The 21,856-nt window shown below is 38.0% G+C and overlaps 1 protein-coding gene across 1 annotated transcript in view; it reads left to right on the forward strand.

Annotated features, from left to right (window-relative positions):
- Positions 1–21,856, forward strand: part of TEX11 (testis expressed 11) — a 169,724-nt gene that overhangs the window by 36,181 nt on the left and 111,687 nt on the right. The window contains exons 7-8 of the mRNA XM_066357816.1: positions 22–102; positions 13,527–13,612. Of these exons, the coding sequence (XP_066213913.1) occupies positions 22–102; positions 13,527–13,612 (167 nt within the window). The remainder of the gene's footprint in view (positions 1–21; positions 103–13,526; positions 13,613–21,856) is intronic.

Genomic DNA, 21,856 nt, shown 5'->3' on the forward strand with positions numbered 1-21,856 from the left:
TGACATTTTTCACTTTCCCAGGCCATTATTCAAAATGATTTTCAGAGAGCATCTACACAAGCACTGCGCTGTAAGAATATGTTGATGAGGCTCCCTCAAATGGTGAGTGAAATTTTTGCATTCTTAAAGAGTTTTAAAATATATAATACCAAGTTTTACAAAGAAATATTGTTACTCTATGCAAACTGTCCCAGTAGAGCCTGAGCTCTACGTCAATGAGGCGTCTCTGATTTGACTTCTCTGTGCAGTGGAACCCTCCTGCTTATCACCAGGGCTGGCAGCCTCTTTGAGACTACTCTTGAGGAGGCTATGAAGATTCTACTTATTGGTACTGAGACCAACTGTCACCCGAGGAAAGATATGACTGACACATAAGTTAGTTGCAAGAATCACAGTTTATTACTCAAATTCTTATGGCGTGCCTGGGTACAGCTTTATGGGGCCCCATTGGCGTGCTCCTCTCAGCTGTCCTTGGTCAGAGTGGCATGGAGACAGCCCATGTTCAATGTTGGCGTCTGGACAACTCCCACAGCAGGGGTCCCTTAGCTTTAGCATCTTTTGTGGCCTACACCTTCTAACAGGTATCAATCAACAGGATTATCACCTCAAACCACCTTTTTGGGAGTTCTTTGCAAGGAGCCCATTTTATGTTAACCTATTGAATTGTCACATCAAGCCAGTTTTTATCTATATACAACTTTATACACATAGTAACTGGGCTCTGTGCAAAAGGCGTAGTCTGCCTATCATATTTGTACACACTAGATTAGTTCTCACCCAGAGGATGTAGACTTATTCACTTGCCTTAATGGCTTTTAATATTATATCCTAACTTATTTCTATATATCTTCTATATTTTTCCATATTTCTATATATTTAATTATTATGACATTATATTACTATAACACAATCCTTTAGAGATTATATGGAAATGAGTTCCATTTACCTGATCTTTGAAATATTTTGTTTCCTCTGTTGTATACCAGAAAGGGTGTTTAAAAAGTCATATGGGGCCTGACCAGGCAGTGGCACAGTGGATAGAGTGTCTGCCTAGGATGATGAGTACCCAGGTTTGAAACCCTGAGGTCCCTGGCTTGAGCGCGGACTCATCCAGCTTGAGCGTGGAATCATAAATATGACCCCATGGTCACTGGCTTGAAGCCCAAGGTCTCTGGCTTGAGGAAGGGGTCATTGGCTCAGCTGCAGCCCCCTAGTCAAGGCACATATGAACAACTAAGGTGACCCAACTACAAACTGATGCTTCTCACCTCTCTCCCTCCCTGGCTGTCTGTCCCTCCAGTGTGCGCACGCTCTTTCTCTCTCAAATAAATAAATAAAAATGTGGGGCATTTCTTAAATTTTCTTTGCTTTCCCTTATATTTTCAAATCATTTTGATACTGTTTCCTCCATATTTCATGCTATAGGATAAAAGAAAGAAAAAATTTTTATTTTCCCTGCTGCCAAGGTTGACAGCAATTAATTATATCACTGCCATAGTATTTTTCTATATTGGGATTTGGAGGTATGAGAGATTTGATAGGATAAATAAAGCCTGCTTCCCAGACTGGATGTCATCAAATTTTCAGAGTTGCTAAGTTTTTATTTTTTCACTTTATTTTCTTTTTCCATTCTTTCTTACCTATTTCTGTGCCTCTGTCTACTTTAGTGTTTACTATCACAGAGGGAATTGATAACAAAGATATATTTGGATGTTAGGGAGAATGTTCCCAGGCCTCCATAAATTGTACCTACTTATGAAAGTGGACTTACTTTACTTCTAAATTCTGTGTTATAATGTAGAATATAATTCAGTAGCTGTAGATTGCCAATTTTATGCTAAATATTTTTCTCAGCTTTAAAATTTATAAAGAAATTTCTTATTTACAAAAATATTACAAGAATAGTTCAAAGAACTGCTGAATACTCTTTGTCCAGAGACCCCATTAAAGTTTCCCAGTACTGTTCTTCATATAAAATGGGTTCAATCTAGGTTTGTGCCTGTTTTTTTGATCTGGAACACTTCCTCACTCTTGCCTTGATTTTTATAACCTTGGAAGTTTGGAAGATTACAGTCCAGATGTACTTCCTCACTCTTGCCTTGATTTTTATAACCTTGGAAGTTTTGAAGATTACAGTCCAGATGTTTTGTAGAATATGAGTTAATTTTTTTTTTAGTTTTAAAAAAATTACTGAAATATAATTGCTCATATAACATTGTAAATTTGAGATGTATGGTGTGTTGGTTTGATACATTTATATATTGCAATATGATTACTACAGTAGCATTAGCTAACACCTTTATCAGGTCACAAATTATAATTTTTTATAGATTTAGAGATGAAGAAGAGAGAAAAGAGAGAGAGAGAGATTGAGCTATTGCACTTATTTATACTTTCATTGGTTGATTCTTGTATATGCCCTGACTGGGATTGAACTTGAGGTCTTGGCCTATCAGGACAACACTCCAACCAACTGAGCTACCCAGCTACGGCTTATCTTTCTTCATGTGTTTTGAGAATGGTTAAGATCTAATGTCTTAGCAGTTTTGAAATTTATAATAAAGGACTATTGACTATATTGTGTTTTAGATCTTCTGAACTTATTTTTCTGCTATTTTCACATTTGTACCCTTAAAGAGCATCTCTCCAATTCCTCCGCCTTAATTTTGGTTGGTTCAGAGTTTCCACATGATGAGACCGGGTTATGAATTTGGGCCAGAAAACACAGAAGTGATTTTATGTTTCTCTCATGGCTTGCAGTTGTGTGGCATACAGGATTGATTTATTCTATTGGTGGTGCTAACTTTGATTTCTTGATTAAAATGATACCTTAACAGGTTTCTCTGCTGTAAAGATATGTATGTACAGTATTTTCCCTCATTTATAAGCATTTTGTGAGGTGATACTTGGAGACTTTAAAATCTTATTTCTTTTTTTGTGTGTGTGACAGGGACAAAGAGAGGGACAGTAGGGACAGACAGGAAGGGAGAGAGATTAGAAGCAACAATTCTTTGTTGTGGCACCTTAGTTGTTCATTGATTGCTTTCTCATATATGTCTTGACCTAGAGAGGGGGCTCCGCCCAAGCCAGTGACCCGTTGTTCAGCATTCTTGGGCTCAAGCCAGCGACCTTGGGCTTTAAGCCAGCAACCATGGGGTCATGTCTATGATCCCATGTTCAAGTCAGCGACGCTGTGCTCAAGCTGGATGAGCCCATGCTCAAGCCAGTGACGTCAGGGTTTCATATCTGGTTCCTCGACATCCCAGGCCAATGCTCTGTCCACTTTACCACCTCCTCGGCAGACTACAATGATATGATTAAATTTCTATTTTCAGTTCTTTTGGATATATATCTGGTATTGGAATTTATAAGTCATATGGTAATTCTGTGTTTAACTTTTTTTGTGTGAGAGAGATAGAGATAGAGACAGATAGGGACAGACAGACAAGAAGGGAGAGAGATAAGAAGTATCTTTGTTGTGGCTCCTTAGTTGTTCATTGATTGCTTTCTCATATGTGCCTTAACCAGGGGGCTACAGCAGACCGACTGATCCCTTGCTCAAGCCAGTGACCTTGGGCTTCAAGCCAGTGACCTTTGGGCTCAAGCCAGCGACCATGGGGTCATGTTTATGATCCCATTCTCAAGCAGGCGACCTCGAGGATTTGAACCTGGGTCCTCTGCATTCCAGACCAATGTTCTATCCACTGTGCCACTGCCTGGTCAGGCATAAATGATATCTTAAAGATTATATTTTTGAGGTTTTGTCATTGTTGTATGAATATAGTTTATAAATGTTTACTTCATATCAGTAACTTCTCTGAATTCTCTTGTACTGTTAATTTTATTTGTACAGTTTCTTGGATTCTTTGCATTTTCATGTTTTCTGTCTCTTTTGGCTCTGTTGCTATTTCACATAATAAATTATTAGAAGAATGGACATTGAACTGTGTATCGAAAGATATGACAGGAGATTCCAAGGTAGTATGTAGGGAAGACAACTTTTGGTATCTTGTGTGGTATAAGAGCTGATAAAATGAAATGTAGAGAGAGGAAAGATCAATTAGAGGACATTGGAGCTATAAAAGGAGAGTAATTATGCCTTCTTCAGGATGGGGCTACCAGTAAAATACCTTTAAGTCCAGACAGTTTAGAGTTATTTTATTTGGTTGATAGAAATATACTGTTAGGAACTCATGATTTTAATTCTAAAGGCCAATGTGTATTTTATGTGCTTAAATATGAAAATCTAAGGCAGGAAATATGACAGGAAATGATCAGATAAAGGTTGAAGAAGTGGTTCAAACATAATGTTTGAAAAGGAATTAATTATATAGTAAAGTAAACCAGCTCTTTTTTTTCTGAGACATCCTGCTTGTATCCCAAAATTAGATTAGGAATCATTGTAAGGTATTAACATGAGGGCAGAAGGTAATGCTGCATTGTTCAGAGATAAAGTGTTTTTGAAAATTGTATCTTGAAGCACCAAGAGAAATAACTAATGGCTTATTGTTGATTATTGCTGAAATAATCTGAAGGTTAGAGAATGCTGAGTAAGGGAGAGATTAGAAGGTAAATATCTTAAAGCCATTAAGGAAGAAAGCCAGACAATTATCATTCAATTATTACTACATTATTATAATTGAACTTATAAATATTTAAAAGACAACAAATCACCAAGAAAAATAACATGGAATTTGGGACTGGAAAAGTAATAGGAGGGTGGTTGTACTGAATTTTAACAACCCAGTTTACAGAGTAATTTGCAAAAAATGAAACTATTTAATCAATTAAAAATAAAAACCCTTATAACAAACTGGAAAGTTAGTTATCAAACTCATTTTTAGAAGCAGAGTCTACCTGAGTTTAAAAAGTCTGATTACAGGGGGTGGGGGGAAGAGGGGAGCATGGGAAGGGAGGAGGGAGAGGGGAAGGGGGAGGGGCACAAAGAAAACTAGATAGAGGGTGACGGAAGACAATCTGACTTTGGGTGATGGGTATGCAACATAATTGAATGACAAGATAACCTGGACATGTTTTCTTTGAATATATATACCCTGATTTATTGATGTCATTTATTATTAACATTAATAAAAATTTATTTATAAAAAAAAGTCATTTTATATCATCTGATTCTGGCATTGTCAAGTTAGGTATTCAGTTGGAGCTGTCATTTCTGGCTGGTGGTTCTAGAACTCCTATGAGTCCTGGAGATCCCATAGTGTGTTAGTGAAAATCAATACAAAGTAGACTTATAGGTCTAACTTCTTTGTATTTTTATTTACATTGTGTATTGTTTGCAACATGAGATGTTAGCACTCCATAAAAGGCTAGGAATATCTAGATATAGATATAGATATAGATATAGATATAGATTTTTTTAGGAACATCTTTTTGAAAGATATAAATATTTTTAGGAATCTTAGTACTTCATACCCCATTAGAATTATTTCATGAGGACTGATTTTTGTCTGTTTTGTTTACTGATGTATCTCTACTGCCCAATAGTTAGAAAATGCTTAGTAATATTTATTATTGAATGTGTAAATGAATGAGTGAATAGGGCAGTATTAGTGGTTAAAATATTTTTTTGTCATTAAAAATATACTGTGGGTCTCTTGAAACACATTTTAGTATTTTGTAGGTTTGTTCTCTTAAGTTCATTATCATGTATTCTTTTCTTCCCTGGAAAGTGGCATTTAATGTAAGTACACTTTCAAGGATTGTGAGGGCAGAGACAAATATTGAAGAAATTGAATAAAAATTCAGTACACTTAAATGTTCATCAAAAGCTTTGTTTTCCATTTATCTCTGTACAGTTAGTTACAGGATGCAGCAAGTGGATGTAAGCTGCATAATCCCAGTATAACTACATAATTGGTGTGTCCCTGTGTGAATTTATGGGATCTGGGGCATATAATGAGTTAAGCTTTTTTTACTGTAATGTCAAGAATGTATTTAAATACTTCTGGATTCTTGCCAGACCCACATTACCAAAGGTATTCTTTATTTTAGATTTAAATATACAGTAGGCCTGATGTGCTCAGGCATGCATATTGAACTTCTTTCTGAATGTACGGTAATTCAAACGGGATCTTTTTTTTTTTTTTTTTTTTAAGTAAGAGAGGTCATTACATAATAGCTATGAATAACTTGCTTCAGATCTCAGAATCCTAACCTGAGGATCTGCTTCTGTAGGGTTTTTTTTGTTATTTTTGTTTTTTTGAGAGCAAGAGACAGGTAGGGAAAGAGATGAGAAGCATCAACTTGTAGTTGCATCATTTTCATTGTCATTGATTGCTTCTCATATGTGCCTTGACTGGAGAGCTCGAGCCAAGTCAGTGACCTCTTGCTCAAACCAGTGACTTTGGGCTTCAAGCCAGCAATCCTACACTCAAGCTGGTGAGCCTGCACTCAAGCTAGAGACCTCAGGGTTTTGAACCTGGAACCTCAGTGTCCCGGGTCGATGCTCTATCTACTGTGCCACCACCCATCAAGGCTGCTTCTGTAGTCTTACTGAGGTAAAACTTATAAAAGAGTCCTTTATGTGGGCATAATCAGATTCTGGATAGATAATTCCTGAACGTGATATTTGGATAGACTTCTAGAATTAAAGCCTGGGGTTGGATTGCTCAGTTGGTTAGAGCATTGTCCTGAAGCACAGAGGTTACTGGTAGGATCTCCGGTCAGGGGATCTGCAGAAACAGATTGATGCCCCCCTCTCTCTCTCTCCCTTCTCTCTAAAATCAATAAAAAATTCATTATAGAAGTCCTGGGTTTAATTCCGGGTCAGGGCACACAGGAGAAAAGCTCATCTGCTTCTCCACCCCTCTTCCTTCCACTTCTCTCTCTCTCTCTCTTTTCCCCTCCTGCAGCCATTGCTCGATTGGAGTAAGTTGGCCCCGGGCACTGAGGATGGCTCCATGGACTCTGCTTGAGGTGTTAGAAAATGGCTCTGGTTGCAGTGGAGCAGAGGCCCCAGATGGGCAGAATATCACCCACTAGTGGGCTTACTGGGCAGATCCTGGTCGGGACACATGTGGGAGTCTCTTACTCCTCTCACTAAATTTAAAAGAAAAAAAGATTCATTAGAATTAAATTTTTTTCTCTTATGCCATTTGCCAGTATTTTAACAGATGAAAATTCTGTAAGATACATCATTGATGCAGGTTCTGAGATGCCAATTAACCCATAAAAGAGTTTTCTATGGCACTCACTGTTCATATACTTGTTCCTACTTTTATCTTATTGGCAACTTATGTAAAGAAAATTTTTGTTGTTAAAGATGACCCATTAAAATAATTGTTTCTAAATAAGTCCTATGACTAGATATGTGCTTTGGACACATTTTAGAATTTGGAAAAAATCATTTTTTCTTCCCTTCAATGGTGAATTTTTTTAGCTTTGAATATACCCTCTAATCTAAAATCTTTTACTAAATCTGACAACCTACAGAGGCATATTAGCTTCTCCTTTAGCTGGGCAATGATTAGATTTTCTACTTCCTAATATTAAAGGACCTTTCAAGTTCTATTAGTAACATATCATATTACTTTTTCATACATAATTAACGATCTAACCTGAATATTTTGTAGCTCCTCTGTAAATAAATTGAGAGATTTTGATAAGGAAGAATGAGTTCTTTTGTTGTACAGAACACTTTAATTATGTCTTAAAGACCCTGAACTGCTATTAAAATGGAACACACTAATTATGTAGTCATACCAGATTTCTTTTTGCTTAAAAAAATAGAAATCTATTCTCACAGTTCTAGAGGCTTGCAAACTAAACTCAAGGTGTCTGCAGGGCCATGCTCCCTCTGATGGCTCTAGGAAAGAATTATTCTTTATCTCTTCTAGCATCTGGGCAATCTTTGGCGCTCCTTGGCTTATAGATACGTTACTCCAATTCCTATCTCTGTCTTCACATGGCAGTCTCCCCTTTGTTTCTCCACATGGTTTTCTCTCTCTTTCTCTCTGGATTATCTTTTTTTTTAATTTTTAAAATTAATTTTAAAGAATAAGGAAGGGAGAGAATGAGAGAGAGAGCGAGAGAGACATCAATTTGTTGTTTCAATTATTTTTGCATTCATTGGTTGATTCTTGTATGTGCCCTGAGTGGGAATTGAAACTGCAACATTGGCGTATCTGGACAATGCTCTAACCAACTGAGCTATCCAGCCAGGGCTGGATTCTCTTTTCTTTATTGGACCCTTTGTAGGTGTTACTACAAAGGTTCTACTTTGTAGAAGCCACTCACATGGCTTTTTTTTGAGAGAGAGAGTGAGGAAGGGGGGGGAGAGATGAGAAGCATGAACTTGTAGTTGTGACACTTCAGTTGTTCATTGATTCTCACATGTGCCTTGACCAGGGGACTAGCTGAGCCAGTGAGCCCATGCTCAAGCTGGCAACCCCATGCTCAAGCTGGTGAGCCTGAGTTTAAGCCAGATGGTCTTGTGCTCAAGCCAGAGACCTTAGGGTTTCATACCTGGGACCTCATCTTCCCAGGTTGGTGCTCTATCCATTGCTCTGCCACCAGTCAGGCCACATGGCTTTTTTTAAAAAAAGATTTTATTTATTTACTTTAGAGAGGAGAGAGAGAAAGAGAAGGGTAGGGTGAGGAGCAAGAAGCATCAATTCCCATATGTGCCTTGACCAGGGAAGTCAGGGTTTTGAACTGGCAACCTCAGTGTTCCTGGTTGATGCTTTATTCACTGTGCCACCATAGATCAGGCCGGCCTTTTTTTTTTTTTTTTAAGTGAGAAGAAGAGAGAGAGACAGACTTCCGCATGCACCCTGACCAGGATCCACCCAGCAACTCCCATCTGAGGCCTATGCTCTAATCAACTGAGCTATTCTCAATGCTTTAGGCCAGTGCTTGGACCAGCTGAACTATTGCTCAGCACCTGGTGCTGACACTCAAACCAGTCGATCCAATGGCTGCAAGAGGAGAAGAGAGAAGGGGAGGAGGGGGAGAGAAGCAGATGGTCACTTCTTTTGTGTGCCCTGACTGGGAATTGAACCCAGGACATCCATTCACTGGGCTGACACTCTTATCTGTTGAGCCAAATGGCCAGGGCTTTTTTTTTTGTGACATACAGAGTCAGAGAGAGGGACAGACAGACAGGAAGGGAGAGAGATAAGAAGCATCAATTCTTTGTTGCAGCACCTTAGTTGTTCATTGATTGTTTTTTCATATGTGCCTTGATGGGGGAAGGGGGAGGCTACAGCAGACCGAGTAACCCCTTGTTCAAGCCAGTGACTTTGGGCTCAAGCTGGTGAGCCTTGCTCAAACCAGATGAGCCCATGCTCAAGCTGGTGACCTCGGGGTCTTGAACCTGGATCCTCCACATCCCAGTCCGATGCTCTGTCCACTGCGCCACTGCCTGGTCAGGCCATTTGGCTTTTTAAATAAGAAAACCAGCCATTGAATTTTGAGTCATCCTAATCCAGTATGATTTTATCTTTTTAATTAGTTATTTTAAAAAATTTTCAATTACAGTTGTCATACAATATTATGTTAATTTCAGGTGTACAACCTAGTGATTAGATATTTATATAACTTACGGAGTGACTACCCTGATAAATCTGGTATCTGACACTATACGTAGTTATTACAATATTAACTGTATTCCCTATGCTCTACTTTACATCCCCATAACTACTCTGTAACAACCAATTTGTACTTCTTAATCCCTTCACCTTCTATCTGGCAACCATCAAAATGTTCTCTGTACCTATAAGTCAGTTTCTGGTGTGCTTGTTTGTTTATTTTGTTCTTTAGATTCCACATATAAGTGAAATTATGTATATGGCATTTGTCTTTCTATGACTCACTTATTTCACTCAGCACAATACCCTCTAAGTCCATCCTCATTGCAGATGGCAGAATTTCATTATTTTTTATGTCTGAGTCTTATTTTTTTGTTTATTTTTGTTTTCCTTTCATTTTTTTATTCCTTTTTTATATTCCATGGTTTATATGCACCATTCCTTATCCATTCATCTACTGATGGACATTTAGGTTGCTTCCATATCTTGGCTGTTGTAAACAATGATGCAGTGAACACATGGATGCCTATGTCTTTTCAATTTAGTGTTTTGAGTTTCTTAGATAAATGCCCAGAAGTAGAATTGCTGGGTTCTTCATTGTTGTTAAAACATTTGTTTTAAAGTCTATTTTGTCTGATATAAGTATTACTGCTACTATAGCTTTAAATTTTTTTTTCATTTCATGAAATATATTTTTCCATCTCTTTACTTCCAGTCTGTGTCTTTTGATCTGAAGTATCTTGTAAACAGCGTATGTAAGGGTCTTGTTTTCTTAATCAACCACTGTATTTTGAATGGGACATTAAATTCATTTGCATTTAAAGTAATTGTTGGTAGATATGTCTTTATAACCATTTTATAATTCATATTTTTTATCTTTTTATTCCCCTTTTTCTTCTTAAAGAAGATCCTTTCACTGGTCAGGGCACGCATGACAAGTGACCATCTGCTTCTCTTCCCCTCTCTCTCCCCTTTCTTTCTCTCTCTTCCCCTCTTGCAGCCAGTGGCTCGATTGGTTTGAGTTTTGGCCCTGGGCGCTGAGGCTAGCTCAGTTGATTCAAACTTCGGCCTCAGACAGTGGTTGTTGGGGGATCCCAGTCGGGTTGCGTATGGGAGTCTGTCCCACTATCTCTCTTCCTCTCACATTTAAAAACAAAGTAAAAAAAAAAAAAAAAAAAAAAAAAAAACCCAAGAAGATTCTCTCACATTTCTTGGAATACTGTTTTGGTGGTGATAACTCTTTACCTTCTTCTTGTCTGGGGAGTTCTTTATCTTTGATTCTAAATGATAGCTTTGCTGAGTAGAGTAATCTTGGTTGCTTTCATCACATTGAAAATTTCATACCAATCCCTTCTGGCCTTCAAAGTTTCCCTTGAAAAATCAGCTGTCAGTCTTATGGTAGCTCTCTTGTAGATAACTACTGTTTTTTTCTTACTGCTTTTAATATTCTCTCTTTGGCCTGACCAGGCAGTGGTGCAGTGGATAGATCATAGACCTAGGATGTTGAGGACCCAGGTTTGAAACTCTGAAGTCCCAGCTTGAGCGTGGACTCATCTGGCTTGAGTGTGGGATCATAGACATGACCCCATGGTTGCTGGCTTGAGCAAGGGGTCACTGGCTCAGCTGGAGCCCCCTGGCCAAGGCACATACGAGAAAGCAATTTGTGAACAATTCAAGTGCTGCAACTATGAGTTGATGCTTCTCATCTCTCTCCCTTCCTGTCTGACCCTTTGTCTTTCTCTTTCTCTTGCACATGCACAAAAAAAGAGAGATTTTCTCTTTGTCTTTAATCTTTTGCATTTTAAATATTATGAATATTATGTGTCTTGGTGTAGACCTCTTTGGGTTCATCTTGTTTGGGTCTCTCTGTACTTTCTTGGCTTGTCTATTTCCTTCACCAGGTTTGGGAAGATTTTTGTTCTTTTTCAAATGGGTTTTTAATTTCTTGCTCTCTTCTCCTTACAGCACCCCCATGATGCAAATTTTGGTATGCTTGAAGTCCCATAGTATCCTTGAACTATCCTCATTTTATGGATTCTTTTTTCTTTTTGCTGTTTTTATTGGTTGTTTCTACTTCCTTATTTTCCAAATCTCTAGTTTGACCCTCTGCTTCATCTATTCTACTCTAGATTCCTGGTAATGTATTCTTTATTTCAGTTAGTGCATTCTTTCTTTCTGACTTTTTAAAAATGTTTTCTATCTCCACTTTTATGTTTCTTATCTCTTCATTGAAGCTCTCACTAAGTTACTCTACTTTTCCCTAAGTTGTTGAGCATCCTTAAAACCAGCGTTTCAAACTCTGCATCTGATAGATTGCATGTCTCCATTTTGTTTAGTTCTTCTTCTGGGGTTTTATTCTGTTCTTTCTTTTTTTTTAAGTGAGAGGAGGGGAGATAGTGAGACAGACTCCCATATGAACCATGACTGGGATCCACCCTGCAACCCCCATCTGGGGCCTACACTTGAATCAACAGAGCTATCCTCAGTGCCTGGGGCTGGTGCTAGAACCTATTGAGCCACTGGCTTTGGGAGGAAAAGAGGGAGAGAAAAGAGAGATGGAGGCAGAAAGAAGTAGATGGTAGCTTCTTTTGTGTGCCCTGACCAGGAATCAAATCTGGGATGTCCATATGCTAAGCTGAGGTTTTATCCACTGAGCCAACCAGACAGGTCCTATTCTGTTCTTTCATTTAGGACATGTTTTTTTTTCTCTTCATTTTATTGCCTCCCTGTGTTCATTTCTATGTATTAGGTAGAGATGCTATGTCTCCCAGGCTTGGTAGAGTGGTCTTATGTAGTAGGTGTAGTGTTCTATAGGACCCAGTGGCATAACCTTGGTCACCTGAGCTGGGCATTCCAGGTGTATCCTTCCATGTGGGCTATGTGCACCCTCCTGTTGTAGTTGAGCCTTGATTGCCATTGGTATGTCAGTGGGAGGTTTTGACCCCCAGGATGTTTGGCTGTGTGGACTCTCCTCGACTGCAGCAGAGGAGCTGCTTGTGCATGGGCTCGATCACATAGAGCAGGACTTGGCTTCAGCGAGACTCTGGTGCCTGCTGAGTTTGCCCCTTGATTGTGTTGCTAATGGAGCTGGTTGGGTGGTTCAGGTGCGCTGGCTCTGGCACATCTCCGAGGGTGCAGGGCAACTTCAGCCACCACCTGTCCCCTCCCTGGGGCCACCGGCATGAGCTACAGAACTCTGTAGATGGCTGCTACTTGTGATGGGGTTGGAGGTGCTCAGGTGAGGCCAAACTGTCAACCAAGGCCAGCTGCCGCTAGTGCCAGGCCTGATGCTACTTAGTAAGAAGTACTGGGTACTCAAAGGCCAGATGCTGCTTGTTCGAGAGATTTTAAGGAAGTCTGAAACATGAATCATGGCAAGCTGTTTATATAGAAAGGCCACTGGAAATGTCTTAGGAGGACCTGCAAGTTGGGTTGGGCGAAGTGTCCAGAAATCACCAGGGCTGGGTGAACAGTGTTTAGCCAGGTCAATGGAAACTCAGATAAGACACCTTATCTTGGCCCTGTGGGGAGAGGGTTAAACATAGGAATCCCCGCTGGTTATTACAGCCAGAAGTTATGAGGATTTTTCTTCCTTGCTCTGGAACCCTAATCATGGGGACCTCATGTGGGTCTGGGACCATTCTCTCTTCAGGGAGGAGGACCTCAGCAGCTGAGATAATCTTTCTAGATTTTTAACTGCCAGTGGCTTTGGGACTAACCTATTTCATGACTGACTCCCAACACCAGTTTCAAAATGACTTCTTCTGTATATCTTTAGTTATAGGATTTCTGTTTGGCTAGATTTCAGGTAGTTTTGAATGATGGTTGTTCTGCAGTTCTAATTTTTATATGGTTGTGGGAGGTGGGAGCACTGCATTTACCTACTCTACCTACTCTGACTGTATGATCTGTATAGATATTTTAATGGTAAGGAAATCATGAATCTCATGGATCTTTTTTTATATTTTTCTTTTGCAGACTGGATATCTTGTTGTTCTCTGTTACAACTTTGGAGTACAAACCCACATGCTGCGTAAATATGAAGAAAGTTGTTTCTGGCTTAGGTAATGTAAACAAAATAATGAATGTAAATTCAAGAATGTCATTATTATAAAATTCAGTTAATACTTAGCATGGGATAGATATATCAGCAGATTAAACATTCTCTGACTTCAAAAGCTAACATGCTAAACTTGTTTATTCCTTTAACATGTATTGTTTATTATTCTTACATATTTCCAGTGATAGAAAAATGTATCTATTCTTAATATAACATAAGAGCATGCTCTCCCTCCATTTTAGTTTATATCTTCATCAAGAATATGAAAACTTTTTTTCTTTGCTTCTTGACGTATTGCTGTGTGCCAATTTTCGTAGTAAAAGGGTGAGAGGGGTGAATGAGAATGGGATCAGCTAAAATTATTAATTTTAAATGAATTTTGGTATTTTAATATCAGTCAAGTAAGTATATATATATATGTGTGTGTATATATATATATATATATATATATATATATATATATATATTTAGCACTTAGTATGGGCTCAGTACTATGCTAAAATTTGTACTGTTGTATTGGATCTGAAAATATCAAGAGAATAGTGCAAAAAATATAGCAACTATATGCACAGACTCTTTTACTGAATACTGAATAGGTCCAGAACAGATTCTGACACAGCAGATACTCAGTAATTTCTAGCTAAACAAGTTTAAGGGAAAATTTTGAATATCGGGATCACAAAGTAAAGTACATATATCAAATCAATTCACCAAATTTTTTCTCTTTCTTAGTACAGGGTTTATTATCGTTGTTTGGAGATACTCCCATGGTTAGTTTAGTGTGAAATTTACACTTGTCATTAATGAAATAATTACAAACATGATCATTAAGATTATAGTACTTATAGACATATATATCTCTAACAAAATATTTAAGCAAATAACTTGTTTATGTAAAAGACTTTAGAGCTCAAAGGTAAATCAAGTTTTGAAAAGAACCGTGCTTCCACTTTGCTGTACATCTGAAACTGGTGCAGAATGATGTATTGAATGTAAACTGTGGTTGGAAGTAAAAAACAGAACTATGTCTGACATAACAGGCTTATGTACTTATAAGAGCTATAGTTGTTTTGATTTAGAATGCTTCACACAAGTGCAGTATACCTGATTTTTTTTTTACAGACACAGAGAGGGATTGACAGGGACAGACAGACAGAAACGGAGAGATGAGAAGCATCAATCGTTAGTTTTACGTTGCACGTTGCGACACCTTAGTTGTTCATTGATTGCTTTCTCATATGTGCCTTGACCATGAGCCTTCAGCAGACCGAGGAACCCCTCGCTCGAGCAAGCGACCTTGGGTCCAAGCTGGTGAGCTTTTGCTCAAACTAGATGAGCCCACGCTTAAGCTGGCGACCTTGGGATCTCGAACCTGAGTCCTCCGCATCCCTGTCCAATGCTCTATCCACTGCAACCACCGCCTGGTCAGGCTGAAATTTTTATTTTAAATCCCACTTTTATAAATTGAATTTTAAAAAATATATCTAAGAAGCTAACTAGTTTAGCATAGGTTTTACAACTGGTTTCCTCTGAATGAACAACCTTTTAATAAAGTGAATGATGAATGAGTCCTATTTGGCAGGATTTGAGGGTAAAGCACTTAAACAGTTCATGGCATAAACCTATCAAAAGACTAGTATGCGAAGAAGAGTAGGATGGGAAGAATGAAAACAAAAGACATGTTGGTACCATAGGTAGCTTAAGACGATAGCAGTGAGCTTGAAGTTTATGCCAAGAATGAGGCTTAATATTCTCTGGGAACTGGTTGCAAGAGTAGACTGAAGCTTGAAGTGGCATAACATGTAGGTTATTTTCATATATCCGATGGATTGTTGACTTCGTACCTGTCATTATTTTTTAGAAAGCCTTATCAAAAAAAAATACGATAGTGATAGGACATGACTGATTTCCATACCATAAACTGATGTTATATTTTTACTATATATTTAGTGGCTATATTTTTAGAAATAAAATTTGACTTGCAGCCATATTTTCATCAAAATCTTTATAATAATAAATTATAGAGCACCACTATATTTTAAATCTTTTGTGTTCTTTTTTTTCTTTCAGTATTATTTTGGGTTTTTTTCTTTTTTTTTTAAAGCAAATATTTCTTTTTTATTAAATTGATTTTTAGAGAGGGGGGGGAGAGAGAGAGAGAGAGAGAGAGAGAAAGGGAAGGAGCAGGAAGCATCAACTCCCATATGTGCCTTGACCAGGCAAGCCCAAGGTTTCAAACCGGCAACATCAGTGTTCCAGGTTGACGCTTTATCCCACTGCGCCACCACAGGTCAGGCTCAGTATTATTTTGTATTGGTTTCAGGTGTACAGTTTAGTGATTAAACATTCATATATATATATATATATATATATATATTCAATAATATATATATATATATATATATTAAAACAGTCATATATTTTATATAGTATTTCCCATACCTGGCTGGCACCATGCACAGTTATTGCAATATTATTGACTGTGTTCCTTATACTATACTTTACATCCATGGGATTATTTTGTGACTACCAATTCATACTTTTTTTTTAAGAGAGAAGGACAGACAGGGATGGACAGGCAACATGAAGGGAGAGAGAGTTGAGAAACATTATCTTGTAGCTGCAGCACCTTAGTTATTCATTGATTACTTTCTCATACGTGCCTTGACCAGGGGGCTCCAGCCAAGCCAATGTGACCTCTTGCTCAAGCCAGCGACTTTGGACTCAAGTTGGAGCCTTGCTCAAATCAGATGAGCCCACGCTCAAGCTGGCAACATCGGGGTTTCGAACCTGGGTCCTACACATCCCAGTCTGATGCTCTATCCACTGTGCCACCACCTGGTCAGGCAAATAAAGATTAATGGAACAAAACCAAGCCAAGGAATATACATAGGAAAACTTCAAATTTGTAATCGCTTGTTATGTTAGAGACAGAGAGCTCAATTGGGAAAACGACAGAAGATACTTGAATTGGACAAAATCCTAGAGACTTAGATAAAATCGTGAAGGTGTTCTGTAAAAAATAATCTAACATTAATCTTAATAAGTGAAATTGAAATAACCCTGCTTCTTTAGCCTACATGTCAGACTGAGTGCTTATACATTCCTGAAGAGGAGAGTCCTTTGTAGTTTAACAAAATTGAAAATATTTCTCAACCCTTGTGTAAGAATTCTGTGCTTCCAGTCTTTCCTCAGGATCCAAAGAAAGTATGATTTTTTTTTCAGCATCCTTCTGAGATCATGGTTACAGTTTATATTATCTTTAAAAAAAAAACAATAACTGGCCCTGGCTGGTTACTCAGTGGTAGAGCATTGCCCCGGTGTGTGGAAGTCCCGGGTTCGGTTCCTGGCCAGGGCACACAGGAGAAGCACCTGTCTGCTTTTCCACCCTTCCCTCTCTCCTTCCTATCTCTCTCTCTCTCTCTCTCTCTCTCTCTTCCCCTCCCACAGTGAAGGCTCCATTGGAGCAAAGTTGGCCTGGGCACTGAGGATGGCTCCGTGGCCTCAGCCTCAGGTGCTAGAATGGCTCCTGTTTGCAATGGGGCAACGCCCCAGATGGGCAAAGCATTGCCCCCTGGTGGGCTTGCTGGGTGGATCCCAGTTGGGCGCATGCAGGAGTCTGTCTCTCTGCCTTCCTGCTTCTCACTTCAGAAAAATACAAAAAAACAAACAAACAAAAAACCCTATAACCTAATCTTAGTATTGCTATTGTTTACGGACGTGAATAAATAATTGGATTGCCTGGCAGTCTGTTAGAGAAGGAGTAATTTTTGAGCTCCCTTTCTAACATTTTTAATTACTCTAAAATTAATTTAAGCCTGTATCAATTGATAGCTAATGTGCATTGCTTTCTATAAGTTGGGAATAGCATTTTACTCTAGATGTTGTATCCTCAAGTGGGAAGAGAAGTGTGTCTCTTCTATAAAATTTTTTTATGTCTCTTCATGGAATCAGAAGAGGAGAATTCAGCAAAAATTATACTTTTATTTTCTAAATTCATAGTGCTTAGAGACAGTGAACCCACATTATGTAATTTCTCTGCTGAGTTTAAAGATAGCTATTATGTTTACAATAAAGAGTATTTATTAGATTTTTACAAAAATTATTAATGGCCTGACCAGGCAGTGGCGCAGTGGATAGAGTGTTGGACTGGGATGCCGAGGACCCAGGTTCGAGACCCGAGGTCGCCAGGTTGAGCGCGGGCGGGCTCATCTGGTTTGAGCAAAAGCACACCAGCTTGGACCCAAGATCACTGGCTCAAGCAAGGGGTTACTCGGTCTGCTGAAGGCCCACAGTCAAGGCACATATGAGAAAGAAATCAATGAACAACTAAGGTGTTGCAATGCGCAACAAAAAACTAATGATTGATGCTTCTCATCTCTCCGTTCCTGTCTGTCTGTTTCTTCTATCCCTCTCTCTGACTCTCTCTGTCTCTGAAAAAAAAAAAAAAAGAAAAAAATTATCAATGTTTATCCTTTACTATGGTTATATAGGAATATATATCACCAGTGGTATTGTAATAAGAACTAAAGAAAATAAAGTAAATATAAATGTATTTATGTACATAAATATTAATGGTTTAATAAATAGGCCAAAGGGAAGTTTGTATCTATTTCAAAACTACTTAATGTTTACTCCTTTATTTTCCCACTGTTCCCTTGAGAATTTGACAATATTATCCATAGTCAGGCAGTGAGATTTAGGGAAGATTATAGAGCTAGCAGGAGAAAACCTGTTAATAGTCAACTGTGTCACTTCATGTCATTCTCCTAACTACTACTGTGTGCTGGGATGTCCTAATCTGAAAATTGGGTGCACAGGGTTGTAATGAAGATAACATAAGTAAAAGAATAGTACTTTGAAAAATGACAGGTATTATATAATCATGGACTGTAATAAAATTATTAATTATAAAAATGACGATATACAACACATTTTAATGGAAAATGGAATGTGTTAGCACCATCTTGTAGAAATATAATGAATTATATAATAGCAATTTTAACAAAAAAATTGACTAAAAATAACACTTGAGAGCTGCAAGAATCATTACAGGTCATCTAGTTCAGTGATTTAGAAACTATGTTTGGTGGTACCTATGGTTCTGCCAGAAGAGCATCAGAAGCTCTTTTAAGAAGAAGAAGAAACTTATCCACAATTCTCTAAGATCCCCATCTTGCTGCAGAGGAGTTATGTTTTAATCAATTTCCTATGTAGTATGTCCTTATAAGATTGCTTGAAAAAATGATTCTCCTGCTCGTAGTATGAAAATGACTGATACATATCAACTTCATTTTGTGCAGATAAGGAAATGGAAATAAGAGAGATTAAAAGTTTTATACAAGGGCACTTAGTTGTGGCACTAGATCTCCAGTCTTTTAGGAATACAGGGGGTCCTCAGGTTACGACCATCTGAACATAAGATGTTTCGTTTTGAGTATACGACGCTCACTTCCATAAAAACTTTAAAAAATTGAGATGTGTTTTTGCTTACTCATTTTTCTGTTACTACAGTACAGTGTACAGTACAATATATTTATGTCCTTTTCCTTTTTCTGTGGCTTAGTTGTGTTTTTATGTTCTAGATTATGAGTTTACAACTGTGTTAGGATAGGTAAGTGACTGAGGCTAGCCTAGGATGTGTTTCGACTTACACCAAAATCTGGGTTACATCACTGTTGTAGGAATGGAACTGTGTCATAACCTGAAGACCCCCTGTAGTCTTCTTCCACTTGTCAGTAGTGATGTCCCCTCTTTGAGTCCTGATTTTAGTCATTTGCATCTTCTTTTCTTGGTCAGTCTAGCTAAATGTCTGTTAATTTGTTGGATCTTTTCAAAGCATTTAAGTTTGGTTTTCTTAATTTTTTATAGTCTTTTAGTTATCTATTTTATTTATTTCCACTATTATCTTTATGACTTTTTCTGTCTGTGATAGCTTTATGTTTAGTTTGCTCTTTCTTTTTTATTTTTCTAAGGTGGAAGGTTGAGATCTTACTTCTTTTTTAATGTTGTTGTTTATAGCCATGAAATGTCTCCAAACCATTGCTTTAGTTCCATCCCATAGTTTTGGTATGTTGTGTTTTCCTTTTCATTCAGCACAAAGTATTTTCTAATGTCCTTTGTGTTTTATTTTTTGACCTACTGGTTATTAAGGGGTGTGTTAATTTCCACACAACTTTTTTTATTCTTTTTGATTTTAATTTAATTCCATGTACATGGAGGACATACTTTGTGTGATTTCAATCCTGTTAAATTTACTGAGGCATTTTAAAGGCCTAGTATGTTCTATTCCGGGTGATGCCCTGTGTGCATTTGAATAGTTTGAGTGGACTGTGGTATAAGATGCCTGTGAGGTTTGTAGGTTTATAGTATTGTTCAAGTCTTCTGTACGTATTCTTTTTGATACTGTATTCTTTTTGATTCTTTCTGTTATTGAAAATGGAGTATTTTTTCTTTTTTAATAAGTGAGAGGTGGGAAGGCAGAGAGACAGACTCCCACATGTGCCCCAACCATGATCTATTTGGCAAGCCTACTGCGCGATGCTCTGTCCATCTGGAGCTGCTGCTCTGTTGCTCAGCAACCGAGGTATTTTTAGCTCCTGAAGCGAGGCCATAGAGCCATCCTCAGTGCCCACAGCCAACTTGCTTGAACCATGACCATGGCTGCGGGAGGTGAAGAGAGAGATAAAGGAGAGACAGAAGGGTGGAGAAGCAGATGGTCACTTCTCCTGTGTGCCCTGACCAGGAATCTAACCTGGGACTTCCACATGCCAGGCCAATGTTCTACTGCTGAACTAACTGGCCAGGGCCGAAAGTGGAGTATTGAAACCCCCAACTAGCATTGTTGCATTATGTATCTGTCCACTTTTGTAAACTTGCTTCATGTATTTTGAGCCTCTGTTTTTAGGTCCATATGTTTATAATTATATCTTCCTGAAGATATATATTATCATTATAAAATCCCTTCTTATCTCTAGTAACATCTTTTTGTCTTGAAGTCTATTTTGTCTAATAGCTACCCTTAAACTTTCTATTTACATCTTTTTCTCTATGTTCATTACTGTATATAGGAAAGCAGTTGACTTTTTTATATTAATCTCATATTCCAAAGCCTTGTTATAATCCTTTACTAATTCTAGGAGGTTTTTTTTTTTTTTGTCAATTCTTTCAGTTTTTCTACATAGATGATTGTGTCATCTGTGAACAAAGACAGTTTTATGTCTTCCCAGTATTTACCTTTTATTTCCCATTTTTGCCTTATTGCACTAGCAAGGACTTTTGGTACACTGTTGAAAGGCGTGATGAAAGGGAACATCGTTGCCTTATTCTGATTTTAGTGGGAAAGCTTCAAGTTTCTCACTATTTAGGTATGATATTAGCTGTACATTATTTGTGGATAAGTCTTTCTAATTGATAAAGTTCCCTACTCTTCCTGGTTTAATAAAATTTCTTATGATGAATGGGTGTTGGAGGAGAGAGATGAGAAGCATCAACTCATAGTTGTGTCACTTCAGTTATTTATTGCTTCTCACATGTGCCTTGATCGGGGGGCTCAAGCTAAGCCAGTGGCCTTGGGATCATGTCGATGAACCTGCACTCTAGCCAGCGACCTGAGGGTTTTGAACTGGGGCCCTCAGCATCCCCGGCCAATGCTGGTCAGGCATTCTATATTCCTTTATGTGATTATGTGATTTTACTTTTTTAGTGTGTTGATATGATAGATTACATTAATTGATTTCCAAATATTTATCCAGCCTTGTGTCCATGGGATAAATCTGTTTGTTATGGTATATAATTTCCAAAAAAAAATTTGAGGGGGGTTATTTCCTAAAATTTTTTGAGGATATTTACAGCGATGCTCATGAAAGATAGAGGTTCATGGTTTTCTTGTAATATCTGATTATGGTATTGGGGTAATGGCCTCATAGAATGAGTTAAGAAGTATTCTTTATGCTTATATCTTCTGAAAGATAACTATAGAGAATTAGTATACTGTCTTTTTTAAATGTTTGGTAGAATTCACCAGTGAACCCATCTGGGTCTGGTGCTTTCTCTCTTGGAAGGTTGTTAATTTTTTTATTCAATTTATTTAATAGATATAAGCCTATTCAGACTGCCTTAACATTTTGTGTGAGTTTAGGCCACTTCTGTCTTTCAAGACATCGGTCCATTTAATCTAGGTTATCAAATTTGTGGACTTGGAGTTGTTCATTGTGCTTCCCTCGGCAGTTTCTGCTTGTGAGTCTTT

The sequence above is a fragment of the Saccopteryx leptura genome, chromosome X (assembly GCF_036850995.1).
Source record: "Saccopteryx leptura isolate mSacLep1 chromosome X, mSacLep1_pri_phased_curated, whole genome shotgun sequence".
NCBI lineage: Eukaryota > Metazoa > Chordata > Mammalia > Chiroptera > Emballonuridae > Saccopteryx > Saccopteryx leptura.